General features: G+C 36.4%; 1 protein-coding gene across 1 annotated transcript in view; it reads right to left on the reverse strand.

The window, feature by feature from the left end:
• Positions 1-24,408, reverse strand: part of fryl (furry homolog, like) — a 355,547-nt gene that overhangs the window by 276,367 nt on the left and 54,772 nt on the right. Inside the window, 2 exon segments of the mRNA XM_039751183.1 lie at positions 3,261-3,400; positions 8,888-8,941. Of these exon segments, the coding sequence (XP_039607117.1) occupies positions 3,261-3,400; positions 8,888-8,941 (194 nt within the window).

Consider the following 24,408-nt stretch of genomic DNA (forward strand, 5'->3'; position numbering starts at 1 on the left):
GTATGATTAACCCTGCTCTGTATTTGTTAAAACAGTCCTTTGTGTGTTTTCTTTGGCATAGAGATATTTGTTTTCTTTTTGAAGCATCTGCATCTAAGGCAATGTATTACTGCTGTCAAAGAGGGTGTGGAAAACATTAGGTTAAATACCAGGACAGAAATTACGGACATAATTTTATCAGGGTTTAGCTTGTAATCCACAAGCATTTGTAAACTCTCGTCATAATTTATGCACAATATGAATCCCTGAATATCCACGTACTGACATTTAATGACTTTGTAACAGTTTTTCTGAGCTTATACGAATATTTTGTCTTTTTTCACATCATTGATTTGAACTGTATTGTCACAATCAGGATACAACAGTTGAATACTGATTCAGATGTGATCATTACGTTACTTCGTACCATCAGTAATCAGGTTTTTCTGGATTATATGGCCAAATAGTACATGCTTCAGTCTGACCTTTTAAATGGTGCTTCTTTTAAATGTGGTAATGCATTGTAGATGGCCTACTTTTGTATTTCAGTACAATACTGCACAGTTTGCAGCAAACTTTGTACCTATTTTACCTGAAATGCTTGGAAAACCACTTAATTTTCTCTAAAGGCTTCTATTCTGCCACAGAATATAAAACTAACTAATATATATCTTAAACATTTCCTTCATGTGTTAATTTAAATGAACCACAAGTTCTAAAGAACTATCTGTCTATATTCATATTTATAAACCAACTTAATTACATTCCCATATACATACTTAAATTATTTGTTTAAACACTTAGATAAGTTAATTGACCTAATTGTTAACATCCCTATGGTATGACTTGCAATCATTAGTAATAGTAAACAATCAGCATAGCTTTTCATGTACCAGATTTCTCTATTTATCAGTAAAATGTAAATTTATTGTTGCTGTTTTAGAAGCTCTTTGTTATTATAATGTTGGGGGGAGACTTGTTAACTTTCATTATACCTTGTGGTGTGCTATGTCAGAAGACTGGAACTTTGAAGAATTGTAGTAAAGTAATTTAAATAATAAAGACTGAAGAAAGGAAGGGTTGTGCAACAATTTTACATTTATTATGACAATTAGAACACATAATGCAAAATAAAGAAGGAGTGAAAACACTGGTTTACAGAACAATCCCTTGTGTTGAATCTAAGGTAACTTCTGATTCTGAACTGTGATAGAGTGAACTGAATTAAATTAAAATAAATCTTGTGAACATAAAATAAACCTAACTGAGAAAAGGAATATACAGCTAATGTTCACTTCTTAAACTATCAATATGTGCAGTTACAAACTTACAACAGCTGTTATTTTCACTGTGTATTAAATACAGTGTTAGATGTTTCCTCTTAAACAATCATACTATCTAAAGCTGCCTCAACAATTTTAAGATTTCTTAATGATTATAAATCTTCAGACCCATGTAACCAGTCATAATCAACACAATTTTTTGTTCATCTTTCAGTGAACCAAACTACTCACAACTTGATTCTTTTTCTACAAATGCACCCCTCTGTCTCTGTCTCTACTTAATCTGGAACTTAAAATATTAAGGTACTAATTTAACTTGTACTTTGTCACTTAGCTCATAATTATTAGTAGATGGAGATTTCATTAAATTTATCTCCAGACAAACTGATTATTTTTGCTGAAACTTCCATACCTCCAGAGATATCTCCCAGATTTCTCTGGGAAACGCAGCATCTCTAAGGAGACACATATTCTCTAACGTGTCACACAAAAACTAACTGTAAGCCAGAAGGACAAAAGACTTAATCAGTGAAATTTCCAAAAAGTAAATCAATTAATCAAGAATTATCAAGATTACCCACAACGGAGTTTCATAAACAAGAATGCCTTTCCAAATGAAAATTGAATTAATCGGGCATAAGAGTAATATAACCTTAAAAAGAAAATATTAAACAGACAGATAAAACTAGTACTACCTCACTACAATCCTACTGCTAATTTATAAATATATGAATTCTGAGACCAAGAAAGGAATCAGAAAGAAAACATCTTAAACTGTCTTGGTTATTCATAAATAAATCCCAAACCAAAACCTGTGCGTCAGCTACAATTAGTTACTGCTAATTACATATTGACACTTTTCCAGCTGAAATTTTATTGCCAATTGCGCTCTTAAACTTCAAGCATTCATTTCATAATCCTGAAAGAACACAATATTAACACATGAATTGTGCTTGGCATTTGGACCTTTAGAAATTTTTATATTGACAATATGTCTTCATCTTTTTCAGTGAGGCTGTAACGTTTCATCAAAATATTTCTTTTACTACATCCAATTAAAGGAGTTAAATAAAGGAGACCTAACTGATTTATTAACTTTCCCCCAATATCTACAATAGAAACTATACTTCATAGTAGCAATAAAGTTATGGAGATTATATCCCAAGCTATATCAATGCTTTTAAAAGAGTGCACCACTAGACAATCGGAGGAAAGATTGAGAATGAGACCATTCAATTAAATGTTCAAATAATAAATGGAGGTCAGCCCTAGGTAAAATACATTTTATGTAGAATGTTTTCTAAATTGACTCAAAATTGGATATGTTTCTTAAATCAACACTGCCCAAAATGCATCTAGGTAAAGACCCTCACTATAAGCACTTATCTCAATGGGTTACATGTATTGTGAATATATCTTGCTCAGACCTTAATAGAACAGAATAGAAAAAGTTCTCCTAAAGGAATGTCATTTGAGGTAGGTGGACAAACAATCTGTCACATGACAGGTGTTGCTAAATCTAGTAGGGGATAGCTCATTTTTGCACGATCCTCCCTTTAAATCGTTCTTTCCTATTATCGTGCAAATAAGCAATTTAGTACTTTGCAACTACATTTAATTCTGGGATGCAACATGTAGATGGTGCTATAAGTATAATATTATATACAAACTTTAAAATAAAAGTAACAACAATATTCGCAGTAAAATAAACTAATATTACTGTAGAAAACTTAAAGGCCTTTTTTTTGTTTGTGCTGGCTTAATGTGTGATATAATATTATCCTCTCTGTGTTTAAACAGTTTTTAACCTTACAAACTGAGTTTTACTTTTTTACAATAAAAAGCTGCATAAAAAAGAAAGAAAAAAAAAAAACACAGAAAGGCATATGACACAGGAAACAAAGATTCAGAATAAATTTTAAGTCATTCATGCTTGCCAAAGAAAGAGATGATGATTTTTCAAATCTGTTATTACAAACCCACATAGAAGGTACATACGCTTTTGATTTTGTGCTGGCACGAGGCCTATACTCGTAAGATTCATCTTCAGTTCCGTTCTGACGCTTGTACCAGTCAAACAAGGTGCGAAGTAAGGAAGGTAGACAGTGTTCTGCTATTGAGCTCATAGAGCTTATTAACTAAAGAGGAAAAAGAAAAAAAATGATGAAAAATACAAACAAACGATGAAAACAATGTTAGCACTACACCAGAGCACTGTTTGAAGCAATGTTTGTTATTAATATATGTATTGAAAAGGTTATAAGTCAGACAGACAATTACCAAAAGATATATGAAGGAAATTAAAATAACAAGAAGGCAACTGGGATGGATAGCCATAGTAAAATTTGTCTAACAGTACATACTTCACTTCCTCTATGTAGAAATAAGCTTAGAATGACATTAGTGGTTAATGCACTATTACTTACAGTATCTACTAAAGGTGACGCAAAAGATTGTATAGGGTTGGGTTGTAGTACCTCTGTGTTCATTAATAGGCCTGTAACATAAAATTGTGCTGCTTGCTATTTAAATGACAGCACAGCAGCAAAACCTTCAATATCTCAGTTGAAAAAATTAAGCATGTATTTTGTCAAGAAAGTCAGCTAACAAAGATACAGCCTATGTTTTACATTTAATGTATAAAAATAAATTTAGGTAATCAGAATAAAAGCACACCCATTTTGCGCTTTATGACCAGAGTATTAAAGTGTCACAGCTCCAAATATTTAGTTACTTGACTGTCTTTTGGCAGTGAATTAGAAGCTGCAGTAATATTACCAAATTAGGTCTTGTGATAAGGAGCTCTTGGAATTAAAATGCAAAATGTTAAATTATCTAACTGGCACTGGTCATTGATATGGAAGGACTGTTGTGTAAGAATATGGGAATACCATATAATTAAACTGGGAGGCTGAGAACAATCTCTTCAGTAAAAATATTTTCATAAATTTAAACAGCAAGAATAGCAGCATATGGGAGGGAACCAAAAACTATCTATGATATTAACTTGAAAACAGAAGCTTGAAAGTTAACCAAAGTCATATTATGCCATTTGCATCATAAGGACAGAACAAAAGGACAGAATGATATAAGTGCTTAGTCAAAAACATGAAAAAGTGCCGCCTGTAATACTATATCCTAACAGCTCAATACACATTACTATGTCAATGTTCTTGACAATTTGACAAAAGCTAATAATTTGAAAATGTGTAGTAACATGTTAGGATAAAGCAGCTCAGAGCATCAAACTTGCATTGTTCTTGGCATAAAATTTTTTGCTTTTTTGCTATATTAAAAAGGTAAAGAGTAGCAACAAAATAATTATTAACACGAGACAATGGAAATATACTGCACAATATGAGAAATGAGGAATACATGGACATTAAGAATTCCACTACTCTTTCTATAAGAACTTGTTCTTTTTCTTGATAATTGGCTCAGCAAAATTCATGTGATGGATTTATTAAAAACATACATATGAAAACAAAAAGCAAATAATTTTACTGATGAAAAGAAATAATTATGCATACTTTAAAAATAAACCAAAAATGTTTTTTTGCTAAATTAATGAAAATTATAATTAAAAATGTAGAGAAATTTGAACATATCAAAACGTACATTTTTTACATTTTAAGATAAAAAATATATTAAAAACCACTGTTAACAATTAAATAAGTACACATTGTATTTAAACAAACAAAAATATGTATTATAATTACATTGATAAATAAGAATATTTAAACACTTCAGTCATTGTATTTTTGATCAACCTAAGAATTCACCAGAAACACTTTAGAAATTTAACACAAATAAACATGTCAGTAATACATGTCCCATACTTAATTTTGTAGAACACATCTCAGCTGGTATATTTCCCTCAAATCTTTAAACTTGAAATTTCAACACTTAACACTATTCATCACAATACAAGTAATACAAAAGCCTGTAAGTTAAACATTTGAGTGTAAAGTGCTATAAAATGAAGTGACAAACACAGTCAGTCAGATTTATAATGTTTTAAACTAATGCACTGACCTGTTACATGGTGCTGTTTTGGTGTATACTATAAAAAAAATCAGCCATCACAGAAATGCGTGCAGCCGTTTTTAGCAATTCAGGTAAATAACTTTAACCTAACTGAGCAAACTCAGCTGTCCACAGTCAGGTATCCTCAACATACTGCAAATGTGACTTAAGTCTATAGTCACTTCTATCCTCTTAATTTAGTTTGTTGTGAAATTTTATGACATTCTGTAGTGTTAACACATACTCATATAAATTATACATGCAGCAGAGAATCACTGAAGTATCATTTTCAACTGTAATATTATAAACATACATAAACCATGTTAACATAGATATATTAAAATTTTGAACTTGTAATTTTTGAAAACATTTGTTTATACTGCCATTCTTTTCAAATGTATGCTAAAACTGCAGCACACTGAACACAGTGTATATCAAACAGGCTTTTCTCCACCCTGAGACATGAATTTGGGTAGCCGTTTGATGTGAACAGTTGGAAAAGATTGTGCCTTTCTTACTTTTTAGTCTCTTTGGTATTACAAAGAATGTGAACTCTTCTGAACCGATTCTTAATATAGTTCTGTTTATGCAATGATGGGTGATTGCTAGCAAAGTGTAATATTTGTCTGCATAACATTTAATAAAAAACAGCTACCCAAAGAAATTTATCAGACAATGCTTACATCAGAGACATCAGAGTCACCAGCAAAACAACAAAGTCTAATGTGATACAGCAGATACTTGTGTGTGTGTGTCTCTCAACATGGCCCATTCACCTTATGTTTTACATACTTTTTTCTAAAATTATCAGCAGCATTTCTCTTATTTCTTTATTGTGTTTCTAAAATATTAATTCTTGTATACTGCATTCAAATAAAAATAATTACTGTTAAAATATAATACTATTTAAGGAATTTAATAAATATGCAGCACTTTGAAGAAACAAAGTAAAAGAAGTCAAAAATGTGTCAAAATAACATGGTTTTTACTCGGATGTAATGAAAGCTGTTGAGAGTCGACATAATTCGCTGTGTGATGTACAGTTGTGGCCAAATGTTTTGAGAATGACACAAATATTAATTTTCACAAAGTTTGCTGCCTCAGATTTTATGATGGCAATTTGCATATACTCCAGAATGTTATGAAGAATGATCAGATGAATTGCAATTAATTGCAAAGTCCCTCATTGCCATGAAAATGAACTTCATTCCAAAAAACCCATTTCCACTGCTGTTTTAAAGAAGACTTCAGGGTGCCCAAGAAAGTCCAGCAAAAGCAAGGACAGTCTCCTAAAGTTAATTCAGCTGCAGGATCGGGGCACCACCAGTGCAGAGCTTGCTCAGGAATGGCAGCAGGCAGGTGTGCGTGCATCTGTACGGACAGTGAGGCAAAGATTTTTGGGGGATGGTCAGGTCTCAAGAAGGGCAGCAAAGAAGTTACTTCTCTCCAAGAAAAACATCAGGGATTCTGCAAAAGTCATTCTTTCTGATGAATCCCCTTTCTGATTGTTTGAGACATCTAGAAAAAAGGTTGTCCGGAGAAGAAACGGTGAGCGCTACCATCAGTCCTGTGTCATGCCAACAGTAAAGCATCCTGAGACCATCATGTTTGGGGTTGCTTCTTAGCCAATATTCTTTGGTTTCGTCTTCCATGCTTCCTCTTTCATCCTACCCCACATATGCTCAATGATGTTCATGTCTGGTGGCTGGGCTGGCCAATCCTGGAGCATCTTGATCTTCTTCGCTTTAAGGAACTTTGATGTGGAGATGGAAGCATGCAATGGAGCACCATCCTGCTGCAGAATTTGGCCTTTTTTATGGTTGGGAATATAAGAGGTAGCTAAGATTTCTTGGTATTTTAGACTATTGATGTTGCCTTCCACCCTGCAGATCCCTCGCATACCCCCATACTGGATGTAACCCCAGACCATGATTTTGCCTCCACCAAACTTCACTGTTTTCTGGGTAAATCTCGGTTCCATGCGGGTTCCAGTAGGTCTCCTGCAATATTTGCGGTGACTATGGTGTAATTCAACAGAAGATTCATCTGAAAAATCCACCTTCTGCCACTTTTCCAGCGTCCATCCTTTTAGCAGGCTGTGGGCCTTGGCAAATGCCACACGGTTTTTCAATTGTCTTTTGTTAATTGCTGGCTTATGGGCACTGATTCGACCATGGAGGCCATTTCGAGACAGAATTCGACAAACTTTTCTGGTTGACACAGGGACTTCAGGTGACCAGGTCTCGTGGAGCTCTGCTGCAGTGGAAAATGGGCTGGCCTTGGATTTTCGAGCCAACAAACGGTCCTCTCGAGCAGTTGTCTTGCGGGGTCTTCCTGACCTGGGCTTGTCAAAAACGTCTCCAGTCTCTTCAAATCTTTTTTTTAATCCTCTGAACTTGATGCTGAGACACATTGAAGGTGTTTGCAACATCAGCAGTGGATTTGGTCTTCAGCCACTTGATAATCAACACTTTAGTCTCGGGGTGAATCTTAGGCATGTTTGCAGAGATCTAGTTGCAGTTGATGTGAAGGTCTAGTGTACTGGGGTTCTTTTTACACCTAACTGATCCATTATTAGTCACAGGTGAAGCTCATATGACAAGGCGACAACACTTATGTCTTGCCAAAAATTGACTCAATGGGCTTTACCAAGATGTGAATATTACTAGTCATTTATTATTGACTTTTTGTCAGTTTCGTTTTGCACTGAAACATTATTACAAAAGCTGATGGGATTAAAATGAATTAGAAATATATTTTAGCGGCACTTCAGGTCAATTTGTATACAAGCGACAAGACTTTTGTCAGGGACTGTACTTCAGTATACCATAGAAATATCTGACAAAAAGATCTAAAACAATGAAGCAGCAAACTTTGTGAAAACCAAAATTTGTGTCATTCTCAAAACTTTTGACCCCGACTGTAATCAAATGTCTTGCATCACTGCTGAGTTTTTGTCACTTGTAGCAGTTAGAATATCTTTCATCATTATACACTTGAACAAACTTCCATACAGCAGACCTGTTGTAACGGCCATGGGTTCTATGAGACTTTTCTGCCTTTTATGTTCATTTCTCTAATATGAAGGACAGTTTTAGCATTCCTAATACATACACAAGCAGCTCACAAACAAGCTTGCACAGCAGCTGATTGTTATAATTCTTTTTCACACTTGCTTTACATTCACAAAGGAAAGCCAAGAAACACAATACACGAGTGCAATTTACATTTTATATGATAAGGTATATGCCGATCTTCTAATTATGCATATTGAGTTAAAACTGGCCATTTAAGATCCACTGCCAATAATCGGTGCATCACTAAATTGTTCACATTCTTTGCAAACAATGGACAAAAAATGGCTGCCAACTGCCTCAAAATTGCATTAACATATTTCTCATTTAGGTCAAAATGATTGTAATCTATATTTAACTCCCTATTGCCCAGTCCTAAAAATAGTAGAATTCATAGCAATTCAAAGTTGAATCACAAAAAATATATCATAGTGAAAACATAGTTTATAAGTTTGAAACATTAAAAAAAAAATTCAAACTGCACTAAAGTCAATGCAGACAATTTATAACTTGATTTATGATTACCTGATCAAATTGTGCATCTTCACCTCTTTGTAGAGTTTTGGATAATAACTTCTCCTATATCAATGAAAAAACTAAAGTTAGAACGTAATCAGTCAGTAAAAAACAGACAATATACAAAGTAGAAGCAAAACATTTTAAACAAATTCTTGCTTGTTAAAAACATTAAAAGAGATATGTCCCTTAAAGAACTAGATATGGACACGGAAACTTGTTAACCACTAACTTATGTCTTCGAATAAACTATAGATCAGGTGACTCTGAACTGTATAACTGGGTAGAAACATGGGTGTGTTAAAATTGCTTAGTGTCCTTCATTGTAAACATTGCTAACAATGAACACTAAAAAAATTTTAAATACATGATAGTTGAGGGAAATGAGCAAGGTGAGGTAATACTTGACAACATATACTCTAAATGTATCAATCAATATGGTGCACGTATCTAAAGCAACACCTCCACGTATATAAAATATAATACACAAATCTTACTATTAATGCTCCTAGATGCCAGATACACATTGCATAGTATCATAATCTACTTACAGTGCAAAACATCAAGTAACTCAAAAAGTTTGTAAAAAAAGACTGTACAGGTATATGGACACTGAATGAAACATACAGCATTGCTTGGTGACAAATGGACAGAAACATGTAATCATTATCATTTTCATACATGTAGCTTTTTGTAAATGCAGTAACTATTAATAGGTCTAGAAAGTTTCTTTACACACAATACTTTTCTTTTTTCCTTCTTTTATAAAGAACCCCAAATTGCAATGAATACATTCAGAGATAATATGACCTCATTAGAGAGGGAAATGACTGTTTAAAGAAAAGGTTCAAAATAATGGGCAGAAAATCAAACCTCAATTTTTTTGTTCTACAAACGTATCATTCTAAAGTTGAATATGAAGAGATATGCAGACAAGTTTACAAGTAAACACGTTTAAAATTACTTATCCTCCTTGAAAATACAACTCCAGTATAAGGAACAGAAACAACTTTTAAACTCTAAAGCAAATAACTGTTTTGACCTTCTTGCACAGCTCATAGCTATTTTAAGTAAAAGAGTAAAATAATTTACTATTTTATTTCATTGGTTTCATACAACAACAACAACAAACCTTCATATCACATGGACATTATTATGTTTCACTAGAGCAGTGTTCACCTATAGATAACAGTGGGGTGAGATAATGTTGTTTAATTACTACTGTTCATTATCCTCCTTGTATACTGTACAATACAATGGTGAAGAAAAAGTTTCTGAATTGAAAGCAGGCATTTCAAAAAGTAATTTCACTATGACAAACCACTTTGCAGAACATTAACTATCATATCACATTACATTAAATATGTTTCGACAATTAATTTCTGCTTATTTTGGAACCAATTCATCAAACTCCATCATCCAAACTCAACAAAAAACTAAATTTCGGCCTTCACTTCCTTCGCTTTCTAAAGACTCTCACATTCTTGATACAAAAACATGTTTCACCTATATGCATTATACACATTCGCACAGAAGAGTGGTCTGGATGGGCTGGTAAGTATTTGTGATGTATATATGCAAGTTTTTTCTGTTTTGTGTTTGTGAGAGGGAAAAAAGTGAAATTCCAAAGCGAATTTCATGCTGGTATCTTAATCCTATGAGCCCTGCCCCTCGCCATTATTTTCAGCAGCTATTTAAGAAACCAAATATTTTAACTTATAAAAGTAAAACCTGGCACACTTTAATGAGGGTGACCTAAGGAGAGCTCATCGAGGAAGGAAACCTACTGAGGAACAGAAGGGCAAAGGCTCTCTTTTCCTGCTTATATTTCTCTGTGCATGCTAAGCATCTGTTGTTTTGAGTTGCTCCCATGTTAAAATACAACTGAAATCCTTTCAATCTTCATCTTAACACCTACCCAAAAAAATAAAAAAAAAATATTTCCCTGCAGCTTAAATAAATAAATTTTGTAACTTGCATAGGTAGCAGAACAGCATAACTAGACAGCAGTATATTATGTGCAAAATCTAATATAGTGAAGGCCAGTATTGTAACCTGCTGGGTTATTTCCACAGGAAGGGGCAGCAGCCTTTTGACAATATGCCACTATAGCAGCTGATTGCTTGATTTGGAGAGTACAGAAGAGTAATAAATTTGTACAGGCCGTTATTCAGGCCAGTAGGGTTATGATGATAGATAGGTCAAGTCAAGTCAGGGAGCATGCACTGGTATAGTGCGTTGCTGCACTCACCACATGACAAAACAGCTCGGGATCCTGGTTGACAACACCCCCTGGCAGACATGCAGTCCAGTCCCACCCCCCAGAAATGACGAAGTATCTGCTGCAGCCAGGGAGCCGGATCACGCTCAGGGAATTGTGCCACATGGCCGAAGTGCCACAACTGATGCTCTCTCACAATGTGAGTAACGTGCTTCATTTGGGACTCTCTGTGAGCAACTGCTCGTTTGACACAAAGTCAAACCAGTGATACCGAAGGATTCGCCAAAGATACATGGTACTGAAAGAGTCCAGTCTGTGTCTCAAGTCACTGAATAGCGTCCATGTCTTGCAACCATATAGCAAAACAGGAAGCAACAGGACTCTGAAGACTTGGACCTTCATTCCTTTTGCAAAGATATTGGGAACACCACACACCCCTTTCTAGCGACCTCATGATCCCCCATGGTCTCCCAATTCCTCTACTGACTTCATAGGAAGAGTCACCAGAGACATGTATGTCAATCTGGAGGTAAGTAAACATCTCAAGGAGGTTGATATTCTTTTAGCATACAGACACACTACTAATGGATGTGCCCAAGAGGTCATTAAAGGCCTGAATCTTGCTTTTTATGCAGGACACTTGCAAGACCAGACACCTCAATCAAGTCTTATGAGAGTCCTGATCAGAGTCTCCATTGATTCCGCAAAGATAATAGCTTCGTTGGCCATGTCAAGATCAGTGAATCATTCTTCACCAACAGATGCCCCACAGCCACTGGGCCCTACGACCCAGTCCATGCAAACATTGAACACACCATTGATGAACCCTGTAATAAGTATACAAGTTTAATATGTCACTGTGCTCTGTACAAAAAATATGTACACTCAAATGTACAGCTAACACAAGGCCAGATTTAGCACACAGGAGTTCACCATATAAGAACTGCTAGGCAAGCAATAGAAGACAAGACAGGGACAACTGAAAGATGGGCATTTCTGTGTGTTAAAGTCAGCATGAAACTGTATCCTCTGTGCCTTGTTTGGGAATGGCATGATTCACCTAAGTCGGGGCCTACACATGGAGAAAGAGTATAAAGCCTTGGAACATTGCCTGGCATACCTTTGAAGCCGACACACAGATAGGAGATACAGTCATCCGATCCGGAAAAGCCTTCTAACGCAGCAGTGCAAATAGCAGACTGTATACATCGGGCGCCCACTTCGCTGACAGTCTTATCATGGCTTCCTCATCTGTTATACCGCGTAAACCGTCATTAAGGAATACAAACCCCAGAATCAACTAGGGAAAAATATGCAAGAGGTTTTGCCTACACTCATATGATAGGCAGGCCATTATACTGGCCCTTCAGGTATATCCCCACCATGCAGCTGATGAAAAAACCAGTCTACCAGGTTCAAATGGTTAAAAAAAAAGTGAAAATGTGCACTTGATGTGTATGATATAGTCATTTATCATTCCTTGTAGAATAAGCCACAATACACTGAGTATACAGTATATTCCCTACTACAAATTGGTTTATTAAGATTGTTAATAAATAATTTACTTTGATCCTTCTATAACTTAATTGCATTCTCCTATAATTTAATTGCAGCATGTTAAAGGCACTATATAAATAAACTTCATCATTATTATTATTCTTCTAAAGTGCATTGCTCAGAAATTGCTTCTGGGTGTTGTCTGGTTCCCTGTAGCCCTTTAGCACAAATAATAGCATAGGTGAAGTTTAAGGAGTAGCTGGGGTGCACTAGGTTATTAAAATAATTCTGTAATAAACTGTACTTTTTTTTCTTTATGGCTTTTACTTTTAAGGCAATGACTAATGTAAATATGTTAATAAAGAATATGACAATTAAATTCATCCTATCCTAACTTAAGTGTCCCTTGCAAGTTGCCTGTCTTTAAAACAAAGGAACATTATGTATGCCTTTAATTACAGTTTAGTTTACAGTTTAAATTTGGCTTAAGTTATTTCAACTTGCATATTTTGTATACAGTTTATTTTGTCTTCTTGTTGTAATTGTGTCAAAACAGGCACTTAATTATTTTTTTAAATGTAGAAAATGTACACATTGTGAAACATTTGGGGCACTCTGGGAATGGGTTAAGTGTAGTTTGAGTGCCTTAAATTTTTTTTATATTTAATCAAAGATACACTTTTGTCTATTAAATACTTTTCATTGTGGTGTGTGTGATGGAAATTTGCGCCGACTACCGCACCAGGAAAACAGGCATCAATCTGTGACCGCTTCAACAGCTAGGACTGACTACTGAGATATATTTGATTATTGGACTGGCTCTCTGGCATGTAAAACAGGAATATACTGTATACAAAATATAGGGTCTCTCAAGTTAAACAGTAAACTAGTCCATGCTTGAAGTTGTTTCTCTATTTTAAGTTTTCTATTTTAAAGAAAACAGGATGTTTAAAAAATATGGATGAAGAAAAAAAGGTTTGTAACATATTCTGTAATATGGCGCCATAATTTATTACTTAGACAGATTGTGAATGTGATGCTAACTAGCCTTTAGCAATGCATGATAATGTTAAACCACTAGATGTAGCCATAACTTTCCTTGTGCTTGCCTAAACTTCTGTTCTTGTTTATTCAAAAGGTATTTAAAAACCTAAGCTCTCTTAAACAGAATGCGTCTCTGGTGGTTGGATGCCAAACAAACACTGACATGGACAGCTCCCCACAAAAGTCTGCCTTACTGTGTGTACAAACTCTCCCTGGTTTAATGAAAATACTCGAGCTCTTAAATTAGAGTGTTGAAAACTGGAGCGCAGATGGAGAACAACAAAGCTACATGTCTTTCAAATTGCATGGACAGAGAGTGTTAAAAAATATAAAAAAGCCCTCTTTAAAGCTCGCTCAGAATACTATTCTACATTAATAGATAGCAATAATAAAAATCCTCGGGTACTGTTTAGAGCAGTGGCTAAATTAACAAATGGCAATTAATATCAACAGTGCAAAATACCAACAGATATTAGCAGTACAGACTTTATGAACTTCTTCAATGAGAAAATTAAAAATATAAGATCCCAGATCTCAGCATCACAGTACAAACCAAATACTAGCTTAGCAGACCCTGCCGCACATTGCATTCAGCACTTTAGTAATTTTAATCCTGTAACTCACCAGGAAGTCTTAACTTTAATTACTAAAATGAAGCCCACTACTTGTTCCCTAGATCCAGTGCCAACAAAACTAGTAAAAGGTGCAATGGATGTTCCTGCAGCGCCTATTCTAACCATTATCAATAGTTCATTACTGCATGGCAACCGTACCTGATGCACTAAAAGTGTCAGTCATTAAATCTTTACTTAAAAAGTCAGACCTAGACCCACACATACTAAATAATTATAGGCCTATTTCAAATTTACCATTTCTCTCTAAAATACTAGAAAAAGTAGTCGCCAGTCAGCTTCAGTCACACCTTACGCATTACAATTTATTTGAGAAATTCCAGTCTGGCTTTCGACTGGTCATAGTACAGAAACGCACTAACACGGGTTGTAAATGACATTCTGATATCCTCTGATGAAGGAAATTCCACTGTAATTATGTTGTTGGACTTAAGTGCAGCATTTGACACCATTGACCATTCTATTTTACTGCACAGGCTAGAAAACGATGTTGGGCTTACAGGCCCCGTGCTCGCTTGGTTAGTTCTTATTTATCAAATCGATTCCAATATGTACAGAAATGTGCTGACAGTACTCCATCATTATACACAGAAGTTCAATATGGTGTCCGCAGGGCTCAGTACTGGGACCTTTACTGTTTTCACTTTACATGCTTCCACTGGGATCTCTCATTAGGAAACATAATGTTAATTTTCACTGTATGCAGATGACACCCAGTTATACCTTTCATTTAAATCAAATGAAGTTTCTCCGATGTTGTCTTTAATTAGTTGTGTTAGTGAATTAAAGGAATGGATGAATGAGAACTACTTGTCTTTAAATACAGATAAAACAGAGATGTTAATTGTTGGAGGGAATGACGCTGATCACAGCAATATTTTGTGTCATTTAACTCAGTTGGAATCCCAATTAATTTTACTGAATCAGCCCGCAATCTAGGAGTTATCTTTGATTCTAGCATGTCATTTAAAGCATATTACAAAGTTGTCCAAAACATGTTTTTCCATCTTAAAAATGTTAGGAAATTAAGGCGCTTTCTAAATAAACAGGATTGTGAGAAATTAATTCATGCATTTATCTCTAGTAGGATTGACTACTGCAATGCGGTGTTCACTGGCTGTTCAAACTGTTCTTATACAGCCTCCAGTTAATCCAAAATGCGGCTGCAAGAATTATTACAAGAACAAGAAAATATGAACACATAACTCCAGTTCTTAAATCTTACACTGGCTCCCAGTTAAGTTTAGGGCAGATTTCAAAATCCTCCTTTTAACATATAAAGCATTAAATGGCCAAGGTCCGCTTACTTGTCTGAACTTATCATGACTTACAAACCTGAGCGCACATTAAGATCTCAAGATGCCGGTCTGCTTAGGATTCCAAGGATTAATAAAATAACAGTGGGAGGTCGAGCTTTTAGTTACAGGGCCCCTAAACTGTGGAATGGTCTTCCTGCTTCTATAAGAGATGCCCCTTCAGTCTCAGCCTTTAAATCCCGGCTGAAGACTCACTACTTCAGTTTAGCATATCCTGACTAGAGCTGCTGATTAACTGTACATACTGCATCTCTGTTGTTAGTCATTAGCACTAAAACATAAGTAACATGATAATTATATTTGAATACTAACCCTCACCTATTCTGTTTCTTTCTCGGTACCCAAATGTGGCAATTGGTGCCACGCCCACCTGCCAAGTTGTTTGCCTGCCTATGGTAAAGTCATCCCTGATGGAGGATCACAGGAATCATGGGAAAGAGGGTCCTTTCATCGAGCAACGTTTCAGCCGTGGAATGGCCAAATGGGGAGGCAGCTTGATGGATGAGGTCTCCAGAACTCTAAAAATATCCAAATCTTATTATGTGATATCATCTACTGTTAAATTCTGCTCCGTACTAATATATTTATTATTATGCTGTATTAAGAATTTGTTCTGTTCTGTGTGTTGTGTTCTATTGACCCCCTTCTTCTGACACCTACTGCACGCCCAACCTACCTGGAAAGGGGTCTCTCTTTGAACTGCCTTTCCCAAGGTTTCTCCCATTTTTCCCTACAAGGTTTTTTGGGAGTTTTTCCTTGTCTTCTCAGGGAGTCAAGGCTGGGGGGCTGTCAAGAGGCAGGGCCTGTTAAAGCCCATTGCGGCACTTCTTGTGTGATTTTGGGCTATACCAAAAATAAACTGCATTGTGTTGTATTGTACTGTTCATGTCATATCAGAAACTTCAGTTAACTGTCTTCTAGTGTGAGCAGTCTCACAGCCAAGTTTTCTGATGTCCCTATAAAATTTCATTATGCATCAATCGCAGGATATGGTACATTGGGCATTATTGTCATCATGCTCATTTTTACATATTTGACTTTAAAACTCGAAATGATCATATAGCAACATGCATACAACTAAATGACCAATGCCAAAACAGTGGGGAAGACTATACATAGTTCAGCATGCTACTTCTTTACATGCTACTTCTTTAGCCTCTGATTAGGTATTTTTTTCATTTATTAGGAAAAGTTGTCCATACAATGAATGTGAACTGTACAGTAATCTACATAATTGAGAAAGAAGTTAAAACAGAGACAATCTATAATGTGCACATTTTGTCCCCTATTTGCTGTTGGTGCTCTTTTGTAGATTTGAACACATGCCTTACCTTTATAAAACATACTATAGTGCAGGTGCATGGCTGAGAGGTAAAGGTATGCACTGCTGCATGCCCAAACGTCTTTCGGTTTGCATATTTTGTCAGCTTGATTTTGTCACCATTTGGTCAGCAGCTGAATTTTGTTTTTTCTTTGTATCTGTTGTAAATGTGTCACAAAGCCCATCTGAGCTGGTTTTGTATTATAGGACTGCTGATGTTAGGGAGCATGCCTGAATGCATGCACAACACCACCCTAAATTATAACTGTATACAGTAAAGACTGTAAAACCAAGGCCTGTGTTTAATAGGAAGTAATCAAACCTGTTTATCAAAACCATCACAGCTGGTTCTGATAAATTAAATATCATCAGTAAAAAATTGTTTTCTTTTCAAGTTATTTGAAACTCAAGGCAATTTAAAATTTGGCCAGAATGTTGGCTCTCTGTGGTAAAGGATCTGGGCTGGTAACTCGAAGGTGGTCGGTTTGACTCCTGGCAGTGACAGAAGGAATGCTACTCCGTTGGGCCCTTCAGCAAGGCCCTTAACCTGCAATTGCCCCAGCAGCACTGTACAAATAGCTGACCCTACGCTATGCCCCAAAAACTCTTAGTAAACTGGGGGTATGCGAAAAACAGAATTTCCTTGGGAATAATACATTTTTGTAATTGGGACCTGCTTTATAGGAGTAGAAGGTTTTGGTGTACAGTAATCCCTCGCTATATCGCGCTTCGACTTTCGCGGCTTCACTCTATCGCGGATTTTATATGAAAGCACAACTAAATATATAACGTGGATTTTTGCTGCTTTGCGGGTTTTGCGGACAATGGGTCTTTTTTACTTCCTGTACATGCTTCCTCAGTTGGTTTGCCCAGTTGATTTCATACAAGGGACGCTATTGGCGGATGACTGAGAAGCTAACCAATCAGAGCACGCAATTAAGTTCTCCTGATTGAGAAGCTAACCAATCAGAGCACGCAGTTAAGTTCCTGCCTGCTGAATGCAGTGTTAACCAGGAAGTCTCGTCTCGCTCATTCAGCATCAACGTGTTTCTCTGTGTAAAGAGTTGTGCTCTTTTGTGTTTATCTTTGTACATAGTCAAGCCCTTCATTATAGCTCCAAAACGATCTGCTACTGCTTCAGGGGCCGTGCCCAAGCCCAAACAGAAGATATTAACGATTGCGAAAAGGTAAACGTTTTGGATTTGTTGAAGGCTACGATTCTTTTATTTAAAAAGTAGGAAAGGAATAGAAGATCTACGGCCGCAGTGTCCAAAACGAGTTGTAAGTGGATGTAATAAGGCAGTAGTCTGGATGGAATCTGCTTTAGGGATTTGCATTGAAGACTGCCAGAGGAAGAACAACGGCAGTGCTACACAATCGCCTAAAGTGGCTACTTTGGAAGAATTGTAATGCTCTCCTTTGTTGTGCAGTAAAATTAAACTCATTGTTATCGGACAAGTCATCGTGTCATTGTTGGTGAGTAACCATAATTAATTTTCTACTTACAGTACTTAGTACATGTACGTACGTTTAGTGTCACTGTACACACATTTACTGTATACTGTTTTTCTTGCGTTGTACGTATTTATTGCTGGTGGCCTGTCTATCATAATGGCTGTAACATATGTGATATCGGAGACACTCAATATCTTTAAAATAATATTTAGGTTTTACTGCATATAAACAGTGTGTTTATATACATAAGTTCAATGAATCTTACCTAATATCTAAGAGAATACAAAGGGATTATGCTGTATAACTCTGCGGGGAATATTTATAAACAGTGTGGTAGAGTTTATAAGGGCTTAAAATATATAAAAATAACCATACAAACATATGGTTTCTACTTCGTGGATTTTCACCTATCGCGGGGGGGTCTGGAACACAACCCCCGCGATCAAGGAGGGATTACTGTATTGTATGGCAAATAAAGCAAATGACTGCAATAAATCAATAACTGTAAAAACTGTTATTCTAACTAAGAATGTCATGATACCAAAATTTTTGTATTTAATACTAATACCAGTGAAAATTCATTATACTTGATACCTGTTGAATGCCACAGCAAAAATGGAAACCCATTTTACTGGCTTTAATTAAAAGTCCCTCCATTATTCAGGTGGACAATGTTGTGCCTTTTTTCTGTAACATGATATAAAATATGCAAGTGGGTTAAAAAAAAAAAAAGAATCACCCCCTTCAATATATTCCCATTTTTTTTGCTTTTCAGCCTTAAATGAAAACACAGAAACCAATATTTTTTCCAGCTTTATTTACTCAATCTATAACATCCAAGTGAAAGATATCACAGCTACAGTTCAGAAGAATTTAAAAAAATAAAAAACAAGAAATACTGAGATTAATAAAGGATCACCCCATCATCCTAAACAATATTTGTAAACTCAATCTGGTGTAAGTAACCACCATTTCCATTGCAGACTATGGTTACTGGCTTCCACCAGTGATCAATTGTAATCGGTGTGATTAGTGAAGCATAAAAACAGCTGTTCCTGGAGAATTGCCTTGCTTGATGGTGCAACTAACAGCAAAACAACTGACTACAGGTGGCAAGCCACTTTCAAAAGATCTCAGGGATAGAGTTGTGGACAGACATAAGGCAGGAGATGGATACAAAAAAAATCTCAAAGGCTTTATCAATCCCAAGGAGCACAGTAAAGTCCATAATAAAGAAGTGGCAAGTGTTTGGTACTACTAGGACCCTCCCTGGATCTGGCCGTCCATCCAAACTGGATGGAAGAGCAAGGAAAAAGCCACTTCTCACGAAAGGCTACATTAAGGCTTGTTTGAGCTTTGCCAGAATGCACCTTGAAGATTCTGATGCCAAATGGAAAAAGGTCTTATGGTCAGATGAGACCAAAATCGAACTATTTGGCCTCAATACCAAACGGTACACCCCCTTTGACCAATGCAGCTCACCATCCACAACACACCATACCTACAGTAAAGTATGGAGGTGGCAGCATTCTGTTGTTGAGGTGTTTCTTTGCCACAGGGCCTGGGGCTCTCGTTAGGGTAGAAGGAAAAATTGATTAAGGCAAAATACAGTCAAATTCTTGAGGAAAACCTGCTACCCTCTGCCAGAAAGTTGATGATGGGCAGAATGTTCACCTTTCAACACAACAACGACCCGAAGCACACAGCAAAACTGACCACACAGTGGCTGAAGGAGAAAAAAGTGAATGTCCTTCTGTGGCCCAGTCAGAACCTAGACCTAAATACCATTGAAAATCTGTGGAAAGATTTGAAGATAAGTAGTCCACCAGCGCTCACCATCCAATATGTCCAAACTTGGAACAGTTCTGTAAAGTGGGCAAATATTGCTCAATCTAGATGTGCAAAGCTGATAGCAAAGCTGATAGAGAAGTATCCCAACAGACTCAAGGCAAAAGGTAGGTCAACAACATATTGACATTGGGGGGTGATCCTTTATTAATCTCAGTATGCTTTGTTTTTGATTTTTTATAATTTTTCTGAACTCTAGCTGTGATATCTTTCACTTGGATGTTATAGGTTGCACTGAGTAAGTAAAGCTGGGAAGAAATATTTTTGTGTGTGTTTTCAAAGAGGGTGATTCTTTTCTACACCCACTGTATAAAAAGAACAATTGTCAACAGCAAATTTAAAATAGTTGACTATCAATCAAGTAGTTACCCAGCTATCACTTAAGTAAAATAATTTGGGCATTCATAAATATCAAATTACAATGCAAAACTTGAATTCAATTTGTGATAGACGTGGGGATGCCTCCAGTGTTATTAGCAAATTGGAGGAAGTTAAAATCTTGTTGTATATTTTAAACATAGGGCTTATAAATAATGATCCCATCACGGACTACCGGACTTAATTTACTCTTTTGTAACAGAAAAGTAATTAAAATACTAAAAATAAAATTTCAAACATTATTACATACGTACTGCTAAATTAGTGAATTCCAAGATAATGCAGGATGTTTGCATTTAAACAAAGTCTTCAAAGCTGTTTTTGTAAAAACATACTTTTAAAATCTGGTTTTTATTACAATCCCTGTGTTAGGTTTATAACACATTCCACTGAAAGGTTTATATTTGCACTGTTATAAGAGCTTAGTAAAAAACTTTGTCTCTTTTGTGCGTGAATATGTATTTTATGTCAAATGCAAGCATCAGATTTATCTGTGAGAAGTTTCTGAGCATCAGGTAATCAATTCTTTTGGCTTTATGTCCAGTGTTTTTGTGCAATAATGATTTACCAGTAAAGTTTTCCATAACTGTGAGTATGAAAGTGAAGACTAATAAGTATAACACTCAAATTTCTGCTTTGTGGAAACATTGCACAACTTGGATAATTCAGACAAGACATTTCACATGTATAAGTACCAACTGTTCTGTGTGGGCCTTGACAATGTGCATTGTGGGAAACCACATGGTGGGGGCATGTGCATGTTTGTAAACAGGCAGTGTACCAATGTTTTCTATATTTGTAGTGCTTCTACTGCTGACTTAAAGGCTCTTATCATTCACTATAAACCTTTTAATCTGCCAGCACAAATAATCATCGTGCACAGGAAATGTTGTTTGATTACATTCATGATCTGAAAAACAAATTCCCAATACTATTATTCTTATAATGAGGGACTTTAATCACTATAATTTAAAACATGACCTCCCCAAGTACCAACAAGTGATCAGCTGCCCCACACACAAGGACAGGACTTCACACGACTTTTACACTTCCATTAAAATAAGAATTCCTTCCCAGACACCCCTTAATAACTCTGATCATGCCATGGTCATATTTGTGCCCGGTTGAAAGAAGAACTTTGAGTAGCAGAAACCAGCCATGCCCACCAACTCAACAATCAATGGTCTCTCAAGTCTGGTTCAGTAGGCCACACAATCATGGGGAAGACTGCTGACTTGACAGTTTTTCAGAAGGCAGTCATTGACACACTCCTAAGCCACAAAAGGTCTTTGCTAAAGAAGCTGGCTGTTCACAGAGTGCTGTATCCAAGCATATTAATGGAAAGTTGAGTGGAATGAAAAAATGTGACAGAAAAAGGTACACAAGCACATTCACAAGGAGTGGGCTGTGACTGGAGTCAGTGCTTCAAGAGCCATCAAACTCAGATGTATCTGGGACATGGGCTACAACTGTCACATTCCTTGTATCAAGCCACTCCTGAACCAGAGACAACATCAGAAGCGTCTTACCTGGGATAAGAAGAAAATGGACGGGACTGTTGTGGTCCAAAGTCCTCTTTTCAGATGAAAGTCAATTTTGCATTTCATTTTGAAATCAAGATACCAGAGTATGGAGGAAGAGTGGAGATGCACAGGATACAAGTTGCTTGAGGTCCAGTGTGAAGTTTCCACATTCAGTGATGATTTGGGGAGCCATGTCATCTGCTGGAGTTGGTCCACTGTGTTTTATTAATTCCAAAGTCAGTGCAGCTCTCTACCAGGAAATTTTTGAGCACTTCATTCTTCCCTCTACTGACAAGCTTTATGGAAATGTTAATTTCATTTTCCAGCAGGACTTGGCACCTGCCCACATTGCCAAAAGTACCAATATCTGATTTAATGACCATGGTATCACTGTACTTGACTGGCCAACGAACTCGCCTGACCTAAACCCAATAGAGAATCTATGGGGTATTGTCAAGAAGAAGATGAGACACTAGACCCAACAATGCAGACAAGCTGAAGGCTGCTATCAAAGCGTACTGGGCTTCCATAACACCTCAGCAGTGCCACAGGCTGATGACCTCCATGCCACGCCACATTGATTCAGTAATTCATGCAAAAGGAGCCCCAAACAAGTAGGCCTATCGAGTACGTACCTGGGCATACTTTTGAGTAGGCCAACATTTCTGAGTTAAAAATCATTTTTTTATTGGTCTTATGTAATATTCAAATTTTATGAGATACTGAATTTTGAGTTTTCATTACTTTTAGGACATAATCAGCAAAATGAAAAGAAATAAATGTTTGAAATATGTCACTCTGTGTGTAATGAATCTATATATGAGTTTCACTATTTGAATTGAATTACTGAAATAAATTAACTTTTCGATGATATTCTAATTTACTGAGAAGCACCGGAACATACTATAACAGAATGTGGTCCTTTAAAGCAGAATTTAATATATATACTGTCTCTCTCTATTATATATACAAAAACACACACGTATATTATATAGATACAGTCATCCCTCGCTATATCGCGCTTCGACTTTCGCGGCTTCACTCCATTGCGGATTTTAAATGTAAGCATATCTAAATATATATCAAGAATTTTTCGCTGGTTCGTGGATGTCTGCGGACAATGTGTCTTTTAAAGTATAGTACATGCTTCCTGAGTTTGTTTGCCCAGTTGATTTCAAATAAGGGACCCTACTGGCGGATGGCTTAGAAGCTACCCAATCAGAGCACGTATTACATATTAAATAAAACTCCTCAATGATATACGATATGCTTCCCGCGCGGTGCTTGATTGTTTGCTTTTCTTAGTCTCTCTCACTGTCTCTGCCTGACGGAGGGGGTGTGACCAGAGGGGCTGTTTGCACAGAGGCTGTTTGCCTAGAGGATACGGACGCTCCTCTACAAAATGCCACTTAATCGCGGTGCTTCGGCATACTTAAAAGCCCAAAAGCATGTATTGATTTTTTGATTGTTTGCTTTTCTCTCGCTCTCTCTCTCTGACATTCTCTGCTCCTGACAAAGAACTGTCATCTCTGTCTTGTCATGGAGCACAGTTTAAACTAAACTAGACTAAAGGGTGTTATTTCATGTCTAGAGGGCTCTAATAATGTTAACAGCGTAGGAGAGTTTATAAGGGCTTAAAATATATAAAAACAACAATACAAACATAGTTTCTACTTCGCGAATTTTCATCTATCGCGGGGGGTTCTGGAACACAACCCCCGCGATCAAGGAGGGATTACTGTATACACATATATATTATACATATAACACATACATACATACACACACACACACACACACATACACACATACATACACATATATATATATATATATTCACACATATACACACATACATACATAGACACACATACATATAAATCTATACTAATAAAAGGCAAAGCCCTCACTGACTGACTGACTGACTGACTGTCTCACTGACTCATCACTAATTCTCCAACTTGCCGTGTAGGTAGAAGGCTGAAATTTGGCAGGCTTATTCCTTACAGCTTTCTTACAAAAATTGGGCAGGTTTCATTTCGAAATTCTACGCGTAATGGTCATAACTGGAAGCTGTTTTTCTCCATTTACTGTAATGGAGATGAGCTTGAAAACCGTGGGGGCGGAGTTTCGTGTGACATCATGCCTTCCACGTAATCACGCAGTACGTAGAAAACCAGGAAGAGGCCCAAAAAGCGCTGAAGAAAACATGCATTATATAATTGAGAAGGCAGCTAAACAATAAGAAGCGAAGCGAGTGACATATACAACCATATTCATGAGTTCTGCTACTTC

This window comes from Polypterus senegalus, chromosome 4 (assembly GCF_016835505.1).
Source record: "Polypterus senegalus isolate Bchr_013 chromosome 4, ASM1683550v1, whole genome shotgun sequence".
NCBI lineage: Eukaryota > Metazoa > Chordata > Cladistia > Polypteriformes > Polypteridae > Polypterus > Polypterus senegalus.